This window comes from Drosophila virilis, chromosome 4 (assembly GCF_030788295.1).
Source record: "Drosophila virilis strain 15010-1051.87 chromosome 4, Dvir_AGI_RSII-ME, whole genome shotgun sequence".
Lineage (NCBI taxonomy): Eukaryota > Metazoa > Arthropoda > Insecta > Diptera > Drosophilidae > Drosophila > Drosophila virilis.
Genome location: NC_091546.1, coordinates 10,175,299 through 10,192,929, shown reverse-complemented (window position 1 = coordinate 10,192,929; position 17,631 = coordinate 10,175,299). Strand labels below are relative to the sequence as shown.

Below are 17,631 nucleotides of genomic sequence, written 5' to 3'. Positions count from 1 at the left end.
TGCACGTCGTGCAGTGTTGCCTAAAGCACTCTTACTTGTTTATCGTTGCTGTTGTAGCTCTTGGCAAACTTCCATGGACCGTTCCGGCATTCCGAAATTCGCATACCAATGTTTCCAGTTAAACCAATTCCAGTTTTCAATTGGAATTGCGACGAAGAGCTCTGCCACAGGTTCAACACACTCGAAACGCTGCACAGTCAGCAGTTTGCCAGTTAGAAGCTGCAGACCTCTTACCACCACTCAAATATCGCCACAGTATAAGAGTGGAAGAGCGCTAATGTATAAGAGCGTCGGCTTAGAAACGCAAGCACTCAGCAAAGCGTCGCAGCCACGACTCAGATCTCTCAATCTTGCTCATAGCTGCAGCGATCGACTGAGCGAACTCAATCCGTCGGCCGAGCTCTGCACATGGATACGTTCAGCTGTGTGTGTGAGTGTCTGTATATGTGTGTATCTTTTTGAGTGTCAAGCATTGCAACTCTTTGAATAACTTGCGAAATTCCAATTTCGAATTGATCTCAACTATTCGAGAAGGACGAGTGCAATATGAAAATACTCAAACAAACGAAAATGTATCTATGCGCTCATAATATACGCTATTACAGTTATTTTATTTGTGTAACCTTTTAAAGTAAATAACAAGAAAAAACTGATTTTGTTAGGTATGCCCCACTAGAAAACACCCTGTAGCCAGCGCAGATGTGACGAGCTTTTTTAACTCTCTTCGGCGTTTATTGTCCGATTTTGCTCAAATTTTAAGAGCATTTACATATACGAAGCACAGACGTTATTTGTTAGCTCTACAACTATTTAACTATTTATGTATTACTATTTACTATTTAAAATATTTATAAAGAATATTCTTGTCACAGTTGAAAAGCCACTGACTGGTTACAGTTTTAGAGTCAGCTATCGATAGCTTGATTGCGAACAGAGTATTACGTGGTCGACTACCCGACTGCAGCGTTTTTCTTTGTTGTTTTTCGATTATTTCGCTCGCTCGTTTTCATTGCCCGCTAAGCAGATTTTCCACACGGGTTTTTCCCCCGGAGCTGTCTTTTCCGTTTACTATCCCCTGGCGACAATTGTTGCATCAGCTCTTGCTTCTGCCCGGTGTTCAAGTTTATTCGTGACATTTATTTGCGGATTTCAAGTAAGTTTTTCCTAGTGCGACTTTCTTTTCCCTTTCACGCTGCCTCAAGTACGTGCAACTTGTTGTCAGTCTTGTCGTTCCCTACACATCCTCCTTGCCCTCCTGCCCCCGACACTATTATCATAAACAACGCTCTGCGGCGGCACCTTTCGCTTTTGTAGCCAACTTCGGTTTCAGTTGAGTTTTTCGGGTCTGGGCGGCCTAAAGCACGCGTTTTGCTTAAATCGAAAGTTAGCGCTGCGCGGATGCTGGCGAATTTTGGAAAGTGAATTCATAATCGCCGACGAATTTGCCAACCTAAGCATGCACCCGATCAATAGATAATAAATGGGCGCATTAGCCGACCTGTACCGGCACCTACTACTTAACGGCAAGGGGTCAAACCGATTACGTTGCGGAACCAGAAAGAACAGCTATCTGGCGTAGGCCACAATTTGAATAGCCTTGCGGTCGTCAATCGGATGTCCTATAAATTGATGCACTTCAAACTAGCAGAAGACTTTGGTTAAGCTTTCTTCAAAAAAAAACGAGCGAAGTTTGTCAAATCAAAACTTAACTTTTTATACCCTGAAGCCATTAAAAATGTGTGGGTATATTGTATTTGCGTAAAATCCAAATGTATGTAATAGGCAGAAGGAAGCATCTTCGACCCCATAAAGTATATATATTCTTGATCAGCATCAATAGCCGAGTCGATCTAGCCATGTCCGACTGTCTGTCTGTCCGTCCCTCCGTATGTATGAACGCAAGGATATTAGAACCTATGAGCTAGAAACTTGGTAATTTAGATGTAGGTGCTCCTAGTGTCTGCGCAGATCGAGTTTGTTTCCGATAATCGATAACTTACTCCGTTTCCAAGCAATCGATAAAAATCGATATGTTTTTTGGGCAATTTTGATAAATAATAAGAGCTAGAGTCACGAAACATAATATGTTGCTTCTAAAATATTATATATTTGTCAAGTATTAATTTCATTTTATACCTATCGCCACCTTCCCGCTACCACCATAGAGCTATAAAGCAAGTTAATAACCCAACTTTTATTGCCAACCAATTTAAGCCAAAATTTAAATGCAATTGACTTTTTCAGTATACACTAATATTTTATGATACAATAAGATGTACTGTAGAAAATTTCATAAAGATCGGTTAAAAAAAAAAACAAAGTTATATGCAACTGCCCAATTGAATAGAGCAGCATCTTTAATTTTTTTCATTCATGCGCGTCTGCTTCGCATTTTAACAGAATGGTTATTGCAACTTTTTTCTGTAATGCTATTTAAGTTCCTTTTTTTATCATAAGTGCTTATTTCAAAATTTTGACCCAAACCGACAAAATGGCAAGGGGTTACATCACGTTTTTTTTTCAAAATCGAAGTGGGTGCGAAAATCGAAACTTTTTCGATGATTTTTCCGCGCGGGAGATATGACGTTCCAAAACGACATAACTCCGCGCGGAGATATGACGTTCCAAAGCGACATAACTCCGCGCGGAGATATGACGTTCCAAAACGACATAACTCCGCGCGGAGATATGACGTTCCAAAGCGACATAACTCCGCGCGGAGATATGACGTTCCAAAACGACATAACTCCGCGCGGAGATATGACGTTCCAAAACGACATAACTCCGCGCGGAGGTATGGCCTTTCAAATCATCACGATTTTTTTCAAAATCGGGGTCGGTGCGAAAATCGAAACTTTTTCGATGATTTTTTTTTAATATCTTGGGTAAATAATGTCTGATTTTAAAATGTTATACCTTTTTGAATGCGTTCGGATCCCTACCATCAATTGGCATTCAAACAAATTAATCATCGATGGGTTGAAAAATGTTGTTGACAAAAAACTGATTCGTTCGCAAATGCAATCTTTTTGATGATTTTTTGGAATATTTCCGTCAAATAATGTCCGATTTTGCAATTTAATACCATTTTAGACTCGTAAGGATCAGTTCTATCGATTGGCATCAATAAATCTAAAATTTTGACCCAAATCGACAAAATGGCAAGGGGCTACTTCACGTTTTTTTTTTCAAAATCGAAGTCGGTGCGAAAATCGAAACTTCTATAAGGTATAAGGTTATATTGTATTTGTGATGTTGGAAGAAGAGGGTTCAGGGTATCCCCTAGTCGGGAGCTCCCGACTAGAACCTCTTATTTGTTTTCAATATGATATCTTAAGCTGGGACACAGAGACAGCGACAACAGATATCACAATCAATAGTGTTCCATTTGAGAGTGCCCGACTTGGATATACCCTGTATTTCGCTCTATTTCAGAGCATTTTTAGTGCATCCTTTAATAAATTGTGAGCCTATGTAATGAAGCATCTGTCCAAGTTGGTTATATAATCGATAATTATCGATATTTTAAAAATGTGAGAGAAATTTAAAAGCTTTATCTGCATGCGATATACGAAAATATATATGCTTACAAATATATTTATAAGAGACAATCGAAATTTATTAATATTTAAAATATGAGAAATCAAATGATATTGGAAAATATATATATATGCCTGACATTTAATCGATGTTTATCGATATTTTAAAAATCATATATGTATACTCTGTGACATATGAAGAGAATGACTTGACAAGATCGATCTGTCGATGTATATACCCTATGGGGTCTGACTAGTGCACACAACTAGTATATACCCACGATTTTATGCATTTCCAATGGGGTTTGGGGGTTAAAAACATGAGCATTGGGCGCAGCCAATTGAATCTGAATGTTGCGAGCTGTGTATTTTTTTTTATGGCCAAATGACGCATTTCATGTTCAACAAATGTGGTAAGAGCGAGTGAGAAAAATAACTATGAGCTCATGCCGCAAAGTGCAGCAAGAATAGCTTCAAATCGGCCAAACTTCCGGCATATGCCAAACATTAATAATAAACAACTTACAAGCCATAAACCAATGAGATGCCGCGGCACAAAAAGAAAACATAAAAGCCAGCTACCACAGAATAAATTACAACATGATATAGAGACAAGGCAAGTACTGCGGTTCTACTCAGATACAGCCGACTGCGCAATACCCTGTACACCATTTAAAAGCAGCTGAGAACAGGTGCAAATAATATATCTCAGCGTCTGGGTGCAGTAACCCAAAAGGGTATCGGGATGTTGTGTGTTTGCTGAGCAATATCTCAATTCGACGCAGCCAATAAGCCCATTTGCACTTGGCGAACAGAGCATGAATTGCAGCAAGCAAATGAAAATTGTGCTCAACCAATAAAAAGATGCAAACCAAAAAAGAAAAGCCACAAGCAAACACAATTCCAAAGAAAATGTGCGCACAGTGAGTGTCAAAATTATTACAGCCTCCGGACTGGACGACTAAACTAAATGGTGACTCGAATATTGCAACCAAATTGGAAGACACAAGTCACACTGGACGTGGACGACGACGACCATGGCGATGGCGACAACGGACCAGGGCAGGACAGCGACACCGCGACGGACACATGATGCATGCTACATGCTTCGCACTTTAGCAACATGAAGCGCAGAGCGCAGAGCCCCGAATTAAGGCATTAACAAAGCAATTTCTGCACTCCAAAAAACGAAATCTCCATTTTTTTAAATGAGATTCGCTTCAATTTTGTACAACACAGTTAGGAAAAAGCTGAATAACTGTTGCCTCTTTTTCGATTTATACAGTAACGCACATATATTCCTAATTATAGAACTATAGTAGCAAAATATAGATGTCCCTAGAGTATCTAATATTTCTTTATCCCTTATCAAGATATCTGGTTATATCTATTCTCCTAGTATATGACAGTTATAAGACTACGAAAATTCAATATAATTTTTTTATGAATATATTTTTTTTATATATATATATAGAAAAGTTCAGTCTCTAAGTTTTCAGAATATAGAAAAGTAAACGGTTGAGTGGATCTTTCGATTTGATTTTATGTAAAGTTATAAAGTTGTTAAGTCAAACGCTGTAAACGAAAGCGCTTAAAAATATTCCAAATTCCTTGCATGTTTGAGGAATATATGAGGAAAAGTTTTAGGGAACGCCAACAGGACAGAGAAAATTAAATATATGAAGGGAAGAAGCATCATACGGGAATCAGAATATTTTTTGGCAAAAAGCCTTGTTGCAAAACAGAAATTAAGAACTTTGCTGTGGGGAATAACCGACTATGCAATACTGTGTTCCAAATGCTGCAAGCGGATTACATAAGTCGAGCAGAGTTCTGACACTCTGGGTTCTGGGTGGCTCTAAAACTCTCTCAGTAAGTCTCAAACTGTAAATGTAGAAAATATCAAATATTTTTGGCCCAATCTATAGTTGACATGTCTGATGCGGATAGACACCAGTTCATATTTCAAGGGAGCCGAGGACCCAAATATGCGCTTTCCCTCTGTGAGCAGAGTATAAAAGGACATCCTACAAATAGGACATTTAATATTATATCTATAAGTAAAAACTCGTGCAAAGGCAGCGAGCAACAAGGGAGAATGTTTATAGCCTTGTTTGAGAGAGAGATAGAGAGAGGGGGGGGGGGGGCAGCTGGAAAGAGGCAGGCACACATATAAAGGATATGCTGTAGGATGTGCGCCAACAACAATACCGAAGCCGGTTTCATGGAACCAAGGCACCATCCAATAGCGCATTCAGCGAGTCATCTGCATACACAGCAGGATATGGTCAAGTTGGCGCACCAAAAAATGCCTGTAAACGCCGCCAACTTTATGAGCTTAAAGTCCTGTGTGCGGCAAGGCGAAAGCCGATGGAAAGTCCCTAAAATACGATTCACATAGCTGGCTCTGCGACTGAAAAGTCCAAGCATGGGCTTCAAATCAAAACTTGTTTATATGCCGAAAAGTATGCAACAAATTGACAGTTCTACATGGCAGAGCATCAAAACAATTGAATACTTAGTTATAAAACACAAATATATCTTGATAAACCAGATTTTATATTGGATCAATTTAATTGACCCAAAATGTCAAAGATGTCTTTAAAGAATCGCAAATGTTTATAATTTATGTAAAGTAAATGGATGTTAACAATGCGTATATACCTTCAAAATATGTATATACATCTGTACTTTGACTTGAGCTAGAGATGGGCATGGATTGTTGCACGAAGAGCCTGTGCTACAAGACTCTTTTTCGTGCGTGCAACGTTTATGGACTACGATTCTTAAAGTCTACATTACAAACACTTTAAATTAGAAACTCGCTTAAGGTATCAGCAGAACGAACGTACAAAATGCGCCAGCAGCCTCTTGACTAACTGGAGACCGAAGATTAACCCATCTATATAAAATCGCCGAACAAGCGTCAGCCGCTATGTTGTGAAGGCAGACATAATGCTGGGGCAAAGCCAAATAGCCTTGCAGCCCGGCTGGGCAGGGTAAATGGAAGCAAGGATACAAATTGCACGACAATGTCATAAAACGGCCACTCACCTCGATAAACTTTGCTGCGTTTGCCAGCGGCAACTATTGCTGGTTGCAGTTGTTGCTGCTGTTGCTGCTGTTGCTGTTGTTGTTGTTGTGACTGACGTTGTTGAATGGCCGCGTCCAGTTGCAGCAGCAATTGCGGCGCTGTTGCCGCTGCCTGGCCGATATTTCCATTAACATTTGTCACAACGGCCACCGACGGTGTCAATTGTTGCTGCACAAGTTTCTGCTGCTGCTGCTGCTGCTGCTCCCGATGATGTTGCTGCTGCTCTCGTTGCTGCTGCTGATGATGCAGATGATTGAGCTGCTGTTGCGGCGCATGGTGGTGCGTCAGCAGTGGCTGCCCGGCGCCGCCAGCTGCCACGGCTGGCGGTCCATGAGCCGGGCAGAAGCTGCGATACTCTCCATTGATGTCCATATATATTGGCGCCTCCACAAGTGGCCAGCCGCCGCCGGCGCCGGCTGGTGTGGCAACAGCAGCTGCCGGCGCTGCAGTGCCGGCTGCTGCCGTCGGCGTCAAGGTAATCAATTGCACGGGCAACAATTGTGGACCATTGCTGGACTGCACATGAATGTGTGGCATGCCACCGTGTTGGCTGCAATGCTGCTGCTTGGGTGACACCTGCTGCTGCTGCTGTTGCTGCTGTTGCTGTTGCTGCTGCTGCAAGGTGGACAGCGCGTGTTGCTGATAGAAAACAGTTGTGTGCTCGTAGGCTGCATACAAGGTACTCGATGCCGCATGGCCTCTGTTGAAGCTGGCCGGTGCTGGTGGTGCTCCCAGAGCCAGCATAGACATGCTGCTGCTGCTGCTGCTGCTGCCGGCAGCTGCTGCTGGCTGCGACTTGGCCCGCAATGCGGCGGGCTGGAAGGGCGGCGCCAGGGGCGTCAGATTCGATTGAGAAGCCTTGACCAGAGCGCTGCTGTGGGCCGTTTGATTTGACAAGTCGTCCGACTTGTTAATTGGGATACGCTCCTTGCGCGTCGCTTTGGCCCGCTCCGGGCCGTTGGCTATGTCGTGTGCCTCGCTGTGGTTGTTGTTGTTGTTGTCGACAACAGTTTGGGTGACCGGCAACTCGGACACATGGCTGGCGCCCGCCTTGTCGATTAACTGATAGCTTTCGTCAATGAAAGCCACCAAATCCTGGCAAGCCTGCTGCAATTCCTCCTGTGTGGCCGGGCCTGACGCTGTCGCCGCAGTTTCCTGTTCAGCCCCAGTTTCTTCTTCTTCGTCGTCGCTTTCGATAACATGCTCGATAATGCGCAAGTTATCGTAGTCGATAATCCGCGCATAGCCCATCTTGAGTGCCAGGCCCGTCAGCCTGGCCACATCATCGTTCCCGCTCTCATCGTTGTAGGTGAATACATCGAAGGCGTGTGCATCTTTGGGGCTCTGTTCCGACGAGGCTTCTTTTGGGAACTCCAGCAAAACTCTCATCTTGCTGTTCATCTCGTAATCCTTATGCCCCTCGGCCGTTATACCGTTTGGTGTTGTAATCTCCTGCTCTTCCTCGGGTATTTGCTCGAGCTGCGCTTCTGTTATCTTGAGCTGTTCCACCTCCTCTGGTGCGTCCTCGGTTTGTGTGCTGTTATCGATAAATATCTCTGCCCCCTCATCGGTGGCCGTTGCCGTGGACATGCCGCAACTGTCGTAATAGACACATTCGTCGCACACCAAGTCCAACTGTGTCTCAGTCGACGGTGTCTTCAGGTGAGAGCTTACTGTTGCTGCTGCCATTTGAATGTATTCTAACAGTATTCTAAATGCAACTTTTACTTGCCAATTGCTCTGGGATTACTCTGCCTTGATTCCTGTGTGACTTGAGAGATTTCAGCTGCAGTTGCTCACTTTTCGTCAATAATACCATTTTTTCTGAGCTCTAATTTAGTTTAACTTTATCTTAATCAAGCGGTGCTTAAATTTCAGGTATTTTTTTCATTTTCAGCATCTGAAAGTAAAACAGGTAAAAGTTACAAATTAGTGAATTTATGGTTTATCACCTGTCCAGAATATCCGACTAGCGTATACCCTGAGGTACTTCTACCAGAAACTAGTATTATTTAAAGTAAGAGAAAGACTGGGAGATAGCCTGAACCTTCTTCTACCAACAGCAAATGCAGAATACGAATAAGCTGACTTAAACAGTGCGATACACTGGATCTATCTAATAGGGTTCTTATAGGTTCTCTTGCTCTTATAGGTTCTGAGATTCCTGTCTCCAATCGATCAAATCGTCTCTTGATGCTGAGCATGTATATTTATACTTTTAGATACTTTACTCGAAGATACTTTTTTTTCTGTTTGTTGCATACATTTGCACAAAACCAATATACCCCTTCTTAACCATTTTCAGTTGGTATAAAAACGAGCTATTTTGGTTTCCAAAAATGGCGTACGAACATCATCAAATATTAATTTTAATCAAAAGTTAATCATAAATGCAAGAGAAAACAGTTGGGAAATGTTTCAGTGATTTCTGTTATGGCTGTTGCAACTGTTTGACCAACAAATAAATCATTTTCAAATGACTTTTACAAAAAAAACAGAAATTGGTAAGTCAGAATCAGAGCTCCTGACTGAAGTAGCGCGTACTTAAGATATCTATTTAACTCGAAATCTTGCGTTCGAATACAAACTAAGAATATCAACTGGAAAATTGAGTAGCTTTGCATTGTCGTTTGCAAGTGGACTATTCTCCGTTCGATACCTATTCTAGTTATGTTACTTCAATGTCTAAGATTGACAGTCTTTACAGCGAGAAGGAGAAGTATTTTAAAGGCAGCAAATCAGCTTCATCTGCTTGTTAATTTAATACTCAACAGCTTAAAGAACTTCGATGAATGTGTCGCAACATTTGCCGACATGAACAAACGTCTAAGCGAATGTGTCTATTAATGCTTAAATCTTGCTTCCCTTCCATAATATCTTTCTTAAAGAAATTAAATCTCATCGCAGTGGTCGACGACACGTTCTCTGTAGCCAAGGCAACTCGAGCTAGAATTTCCCCCAAAGGCAGCGTCCGTGCCACTTGACTCCAAGCTGTTAACCCCAATGATTTCACCCTCGACGACACATCAATTATCTGCGAAGCAAGCAGTATTTAGCAGACTGTTGGCCAACTGCAAGGACACTTGAATGCGTTTGAGACGTGTTTTCAATTGGCTAATCAACAGGTAAAAGTCAATTTGCGAACTGCCGGGCGAACTGCTCAAGCAAAAGGGGGGACATCGCTGCCCAAAAATCATAAAAGATTGAGTAGGAAGCCGCAATCTCTCTTGGAACAACTTTGGCTTGCATCCATCTGCAGTCGTAGCCCGGCTAAGTATCTTAAGACCTAACACAACAACAAGAAAGCAGGCAGGCCTTGAGGAAGATGCGGACGGACGCACTTTAAACAACTTGCCAGAATTAAGCACTATTGTTAAGCTTCTCCGGCGAACTATTAACCAATTAGCTACATACTGAAAAAAAAAAACAGACCAAAATGCGTTCTTTCAGTCCTCCTTCATGTCAAAAGAGAACAGAGCTAAGAGCTTTGTGTTTAAATGGGCTTCTAGGAATGCAGCTAATAAAATATACGCATCCTGCTGAAAGAAAAAATAAATCTAGTCAAGCATCAAGGGGCTTAGGGATTCCGACAAATGACGAGCTCGCCACAGCCAATTAGTACATCATTTTGCGTCTCTTAATCTGGCTTATACCTTTCACTATTTTACCTTTTCAGCATTTGACAAATGTCGCATAAAAAGACATGTCGCATCAAAGACGCAGGGGTTAAACTTCATTTGCGCTAAAGCAAAAACCAAAGCATACTTAAGAGGGCCCACGCGGGATTCACATATATGTATATATATATATATATAGTCGCGCTCACATTTGTGTCTGGTTTCCATATTGAGAGTCCATATGGCAGAAAAAATGCTAAAATATGAGACTTTTTCTACGTTAGCTGAGTTTAGGCTAACCGAAAACCTAAAACGCGAATACAATTTGACGAATCGCAATAAATTAGTGTAATTAACATGTGCATAATTATATATATATATATCAAAATGATTAAAATATATTAATTAAAGCTGGTGTGTGATTGTATTTGTAGTCTGCTTTATCAGAATAATTAATACGCTGCTTTTGCTAGCAGTTTAATTAAACATGCAATTTGCCATATGTCTGAATAAAGTTGAGAACTTTCAGATACATCGAATCCCAGTTGGAAAATCGATTTCGATTTCATGAATAGGGCAATATATATGTATAAATATATAATTGCGGCATTTTATACGTGACGGATTGCGCCATATTTCGGGCCCACAACTATTTATTTGCACAGCAATCAAATCAAGCATAGGGAAGAGCAGAAATATTGAAATATGATAGAGAAATCAAATAATTCTCAGCAATTTCTGAGTAAAACTGATTACGTAAGTGTGCTCAAATGCTTTGCCTTCAGTCGGGTTGAAATGTTTCAGATTACAATTAAATCTTTGAACGAAATGCAATTATTTAGTTAGAAGGCTTTTGGCTCTGATTTCAACAGGATTACTTGGCTAGATTCCTTCAATTAAGATTGAGCTGCTCTACATTTATAATCGCATCGATTAGCCGCATAGTTAATAGCACTTGACTTGAAACGCAGCAGGCTAATTTGAAATATTTCGATTCGCCGGACGGTTGTCTAAAATGTCGTTCATTTTCAATAGTTATTAGACAATACGGAACATTCATAATCTACTATAATAAAAAGTTGTTATTTAAAGAAGTTATCGAAATGCCAAACTTTAACGGAGCCATCGTTGTGCACACGCTGCAGTTGATCAAGACACCGGCAACACTTCGCGAGATTGTGGTGACCATTGCCAAGAACACGGACCTGCCGCAGGAGGATCTGATGAAGCCCGTCAAGCAGACCCTTGACATGGGCTATCGCATGGGCTTCCTACAGAAACTAAATGGTACGATAAGAAACTAATTGAAAAGGTTTTTCGCTTTAGCTATATATTCGTTTCCGCAGGAAGATACTTTTTGGTGCCGATGACCTTTGACACGCTCATGGCTGAAATAAAGTCGTCCGGCCAGCCCGGCCAGATCGGCCAGCCCGCCCGCAAGACCGGCCCAGAGCCCGAAAAGGCCGAATCCAAGCTCAAGATGGACAAGAAGTCCGCCAAGCAGCACCATAAGCAGCTGGCGCTGTCAACCAAAAACCACAACCAGAGTCAGTATCAAACGGTTCTGGATCACGAATCTACCACCACATTGATGCCACAACAAACGATGCACCTGAAGCCGGATGCATTGATGATACGCAAGCCGAAACGGTCGCAGGTGCCACCCATTAAATAGATGACTCACTCCAAATGCCTTGAGGCATCGAAAATTTTCCGTTTGATAATTGAGTTTTTCTTTTTGGTAAATAAATCTATAAAAAAATTGAATGATGCGCTAAGTAGCATAGCACAAATACATTGTCGAACTTTTCAATTAACAAAATATGAACACTAACAAGTTAGTCTAGGTGCAAATTGTTGGAAATTCCATGGAAATACCATTGGACCCTTTGCCAGAACCAAGCTAGAACAGGATGCTGCAACGCACTTTGAAAAATTGCCTCTCATTTGTGCAAGTTGACAAATGTCTCAATTAGCGGCGCCATCTCTCGGATGGGATCCGAAAGCTGGTGGGCGTGCGTGGGGATGGGGAAGGGGAAGGCGTGAGCACGAGAATGACATGGACGCGTCGTTTCCCTCAATTTGTAAGCCAAATGAAGCGTCGCCTCTGCCAAGTTTCCCCCTTTTGCAGTGTGCATTGACCATATGGTTCGCCCAGTCCCAGCCGCCCACGACCGTTATCCACAGTCGCACTGTCGCACTGTCCGTTCTCCTTGCCGACCTTTGCGATGACGTCGACAGCAACAGCGACTGCTACGCCGGCAGAGAGCAACGCACGTCAAAGTAATGCAAATGTAGTCTAAGCACATACCACATACCGGGTCGGGACCAAGAGTTAGAAAGAGAGCGCAACATGCGTGAGCACGAAATATGGTGAGTAACGAGCGCGTGTTGAGTTTCTATACGACGGGAGTGCAACAAATGTTTGTCTCGGTCAACTAGTAGCTAACGGTAAGGACGTGGGCCGAGCTGCTATTGCCTTTGCTGTGTGGGCGCGGGCGCTGTTCACAAAACGGTGTAAAAAGCGAAAAGTGGGTTTATCCCTCGACATCGTTTCGGCATACTGGCATAAATACATATGTATGTACATATGTATGCACTATAATCGTACAAGGGAATACTCCACACTGCGCGTCCTTGTGTAAAGGTGGGCGCTAGCATTTAGGGCATGTATGCGAGTTCAACGAAGTCCAACTACGTAGATACTCTTTTCCTAGTAAGTATATTGGCAGCTCAAAATAGGTTATTTTCCCAAAAATCTGTATTTTAACAGTTCAATATAAAAAATTCCCGACAAAGACATTTTAAGGCATTTAAGTATATAGCGAAGCAGCAAAAGTGGAAAAGTTGATCCATTGCTTCTATACGATGTCATTAGTTCCTACAAAGATTTATCTCCATCTCAGACAGACAGAGAGTATATTAGAAGCCAATACAGGAGAGAGCGAATCAGAGTTAAGATACATATTACTTTTTCAGATACTAATCTCCAAAAGCTACATTTGTGTGTCCTTAAAAGACCACTTTAGAGATAATATAAGAAACTGTGAATTTATAGAAAAACCTGTCGCGCGTAAACTTGTATTGGTTTGAGAAAGCTCACGGGGACGGTCGAAGGGGAGGGCAGACGTCTGCGAAGCATATGCCACGCAAAGCTTATCAACCGTTAATGCCATGCATTGAAAATATATAAATGCAATTAACTGTCATCTAATCGAAAAGCGTTGTACAACAACGCAAAAGAGCACGAAAGTGCGTAAGAGCTTTAATACCCAACAGACATATGCGCACATGCACACACCCACATTCATGTATGTATGTATAGATAGTTATGCATTTACATATAATGCATGTTTTCTTACACTAATATACACACACACACACACACAAACATGTGTACGCATGTGTAAATGGCAAGACATAAAAACGTAGACGTGCAACAGCAGCGCAATTTACGTTGACGTCGACAGCGGTTGGCAATACACTGAAAACCAAATAGGCTTCAGTTTTGCTGTGCGCGTGGTGAGTAAGAAAGCGTTACTGCTCTGCCCGCTGCGAAGCCCTGGCCATGCCTCAGCGGCGCATTATGTTGTTGTTGTTGTTGTTGTTGTTGTTGTTGTTGTTGCTGTTGCTGCTGCGTCAACTGGTTGAGTTGCCTCGCTGAATGCACTTGTTTGCCAGTTTTTGTTGCTACGTTTTGTTGCTTTGCTTTGTGTGCCACAAACTATTGCCAATTCACACACACACACACACACACACAAAAGCTGCAAAGCTATGTGTGTGTATATTAGTATGCGTGTGTGTGTGTGTGTGTGTATGTACATACATTATACGCGCGTATGCGTGAGTATAAAGTTAGCATATTGTTGCCTTTTACTCCCAATTCGCCGCATTAAAATCAGATATTAAAACGCAGCGGTCACAGCTGAACATGAAAGCAATTAAAAATTTATGAAAAAGAATTAAAAATGCTATTTGCTTAATAGCTTGCCTTTGACTTACCAGTTGCTGCAACAAGACAGCAAAACGGCTGAAAATGTTTTCGTTATTTCGCACAACACACACTCACTCACACACACACACACACACATATATATACACATATGCACATACACAGGCACAAATTCAAAACACATACGGCACGAACGCGAATATGAGCACGAAGAAAACAAACCTATTCAACTAACAGCAACAATTTGTTATTGTTTTATTTAGCATGGCACTGTTTTGTGTTTCAATTTTATGTTTCTTGCACCTGTTGTGGTAGTTCGGAAAATGCGTTAAGATATTTGCAATTTTGGTCGGCTTTAACTTGTTGGCATTTGGCTTAACATTAACCAAAGCAACAGAAAACACACAACAACAGGCGACACACGAAGACCCAAACGCGGCAAACGTTTGATTTTGATTGACGCTGGCGCACCATGGAAAACTGCAAACGAGCCAAAGCCCGCTAACGAGCATCGTCGCGCAGCGAGCAGCGAGCAGCGAGCAGCGAGCCGACCGACACGAGCGCACGAAGCTAAATCCGCAGCGATAGCAATGCTCGAATACTGCGTGGGAGCAACGCGCAAGAGCAGTGCCTACAAGTTGCATGCAAATTCTATTGTACGTGGGTGGCTAAACTCCGTCAAGTGGAAGAGAGAAGGCGCGACGGCGATGGGTAACGGCATCGGCATCGGCATCGGCAACGGCAACGGCAACATATGTACATATTTCGATTGTTCTCTGACCACAACCTGTGTGAGGGCAGGCGGCAAAAGCTTTTTGCTTTTGTTGTTCTTGTTGCCGGCAGAAAGTCAACAGCTGTTTTACAGTTACGCTGGACATTTGCCTATATTGAAATTGTTAAAGATTAGCACAGTTATTCCGATCGAAATCATAACTGACGCAATTAAAAAGACTCATTTTATTAACCTACTCAGCGTGCATAAAAATTGTATGTAAAAATATGGTTTACCGTTAGTGGTGTGTGTGTGTGTGTGTGTGTGTGTGTGTTTAATACAAGGAATTGCGCATTAGTCAAGTTTCGCCGCTTCAAGAAAAAAGATTGCCAGAAATGTTGTGATTTTAATAGCCAAAAGCTTGCACGCGAATGGTGTGTGTCTTCGATAATACCGTTATCAACGTAAAGCTTTTGGCCAGTAACAGTAACATCACTTGGGACAAAAACACTTGTTAGTTTTGCGCAGCTTTAGCCACCATTCAAAGTCGTTTTGGATGAACTTCTTCTTTGCGGTTTGCTTCTTCTTCTGATAGTTATCGCGATCCTGCAACCAAATCCGCGCATACTCCCAGCCAATGAGCATGGCCATCGTGGTGGGAATATCCTATCCGATCAGATAAATATTTTGATTGCAACCTGAGCCAGCTTTAAGTGGTCAAATAGTAGATATTCACCTCGCGCTCGCGGGTTGCGACCATTGCACAACGCTGGGCTCTTAAGCCGGCTTCAGTTGTTAGATTATCAATGGGTCTGCAAATAAGGGAACGTTCCCATTCCTTATGTCGGGACCCAACCGACATGATTAATTACAAATTTATGTTGACCACAATATTTAGCGTTAGTTTAGTGTCACTTTTTTTTTCGACCAGAGTCATGTTAAACAACAAATCCACAAAATAAAAAAAAAAAAATAAATTAAAATAAAAATTGTTACCCAGACAAACTATCCATGGTTTAGTTTGAATTTTAAAAACAGAATGTCTCTATATTTAAACTATTTGTCTCGACTGACCACCTGACAAACTATTCAAAGTCTAGTTTGCATTTTCTATTCAATATTTGAAAAAGTAGTCTCCTTATATAGAATTGTTCACTGTAGTTAGCCACGGGATATTCCCCCCGAATATAAAAAAATCATTTACGACTTGTTTTTTCTTATTTTTGGGTAAGTCCAAGCTTTCTTGAGATTGAGGGAAAACTTGCAAACTGCATTCAAAATGCACGGCTCTTGGATGGAGAGAAAAGTGCGGTTCGAAGGCTTTTTGAATCTTTAGGTGTTTATTTAAAATACCTTTACGGTATACGGTACACCTAATACGGTATTCTATGTATTTTTGGAAGTTGAAAAGAATAACACAAACAATTTTGGTTCTACTTGTATTTTCCATATTATTAATGCAGGCCGGGCTAAGACGGGTAATTTTTTCTATTAGTCAGGTTTATTGATACATATCCATTTTATAATATCTGAATTGAAATGATTTCAATGCTATTGCAGTTAAGACCTGGGCGCCTAATCGTGTGTAAGGTTGCGTAGTTCATGGCCAAAAGCTTGCACTGATATGGTTCGTGTCTTCGCTAGTACCGTTACACAAGCGAAAGCTCTCGGTCAACAGCGGGCTATCCTTTGGAGCAGAAACTCTTGTTCGTTTTGCGCAGCTTCAGCCACCAATCGAAATCGTTCTTGATTACCTTCGGCTTTGCATCCTCCTCTAAGTCTTCGCGATTTCGCGCCAGAGCGATTGCCCGTCGTTGGGCCCGCATGCCGGCTTCGGTTTTCAGATTATCCTTGGGCTTGCAGATTATGGAACGAGACCATTCCTTAGTTTTTCTCAAAGGTGCCATAACAAGTCCCAATTCGAATTAAACACAATTAATTTCGCTTATTTTTAGTTCGTTTTTCGAGAAGACATCTCAAAAAACTGATTTCATCTTCAACGAAAATATAACAGGAATTTCAAAGTGCTCAAAAGCAAGTTCCAGACACAGGTCCAAATTTCCCACTTCCATAACTCGCTCAAAACCCAACCCATTTTCAGAAAGTTTAACTATTTGTCAATTTGATCAATTAGGTATCTAAGACTGGCAACAATTTTTCAAATTTCATTTGAAAATAATACCCCCAAATATCTTATATAGACAGGTCAAAATTTCGTAATCCTATCGCTCGGTCTAAAGTCAACCGGGTTGACCCGTTAGGCAATTTATATTCGAGGACTTATTAATGTTTTACCTGGTATTTCCCGGCACTCCTAAGTCCATGTTGTCTGTTTCAAGTTTTATAGAGTCATTCCTTATTAAAGACCTATAGGAAATTGTATTCTAACCCTATTATCTTAAATTTTTTTTTAAAGAAATACTTTTCAAATGAAAACTGCTGAATTGGTTTTCTTTTTTAAATGCGGAGTGAAAAGTTTGAAATGTAGAGATAGTGTAACTATTAAATATGAGTTTTTAAGAAACATTTTCGCAGTATTTTTTGCAGTATTTTCTAACATGGAATTGGAACAGGCGCTTCACCCCTGTCACGCCCGTTTCGTCCTGTTTTCAGCCCTGGTTCAGAGGTCGCCCGAGCTGAATTTCCACTAAGCGAAGTGGATTGTAGCTATAGCTGAAGGACATTTCAAATTATATTTTTGGTATTTCCACCAATTT

General features: G+C 41.5%; 3 protein-coding genes across 3 annotated transcripts in view; 1 reads left to right on the top strand and 2 right to left on the bottom strand.

Annotated features, from left to right (window-relative positions):
- Positions 1 to 14,643, bottom strand: part of mtgo (miles to go) — a 66,482-nt gene extending 51,839 nt beyond the window's left edge. Inside the window, exons 1-2 of the mRNA XM_032438722.2 lie at positions 14,253 to 14,643; positions 6,594 to 8,533 (exon numbers count right to left, since the gene is read on the bottom strand). Of these exons, the coding sequence (XP_032294613.1) occupies positions 6,594 to 8,322 (1,729 nt within the window). The 5' untranslated portion in view covers positions 8,323 to 8,533; positions 14,253 to 14,643. The remainder of the gene's footprint in view (positions 1 to 6,593; positions 8,534 to 14,252) is intronic.
- On the top strand, positions 11,273 to 12,045 carry LOC6627571 (uncharacterized). Its single transcript, XM_002052213.4, has 2 exons — positions 11,273 to 11,537; positions 11,597 to 12,045. Exons 1-2 carry the CDS (start codon positions 11,354 to 11,356, stop codon positions 11,923 to 11,925), a joined length of 513 nt encoding a protein of 170 aa, XP_002052249.1. The 5' UTR covers positions 11,273 to 11,353; the 3' UTR covers positions 11,926 to 12,045.
- Positions 14,644 to 15,144: 501 nt separating the features above from the next.
- Positions 15,145 to 15,917, bottom strand: LOC6627572 (uncharacterized). The gene is made up of 2 exons (XM_002052214.4): positions 15,651 to 15,917; positions 15,145 to 15,580 (listed from the first exon to the last, which is right to left on the bottom strand). The coding sequence occupies exons 1-2, from the start codon at positions 15,774 to 15,776 to the stop codon at positions 15,407 to 15,409; spliced, it is 300 nt and encodes a 99-aa protein (XP_002052250.1). The 5' UTR covers positions 15,777 to 15,917; the 3' UTR covers positions 15,145 to 15,406.
- Between the last annotated feature and the right edge of the window lie 1,714 nt (positions 15,918 to 17,631).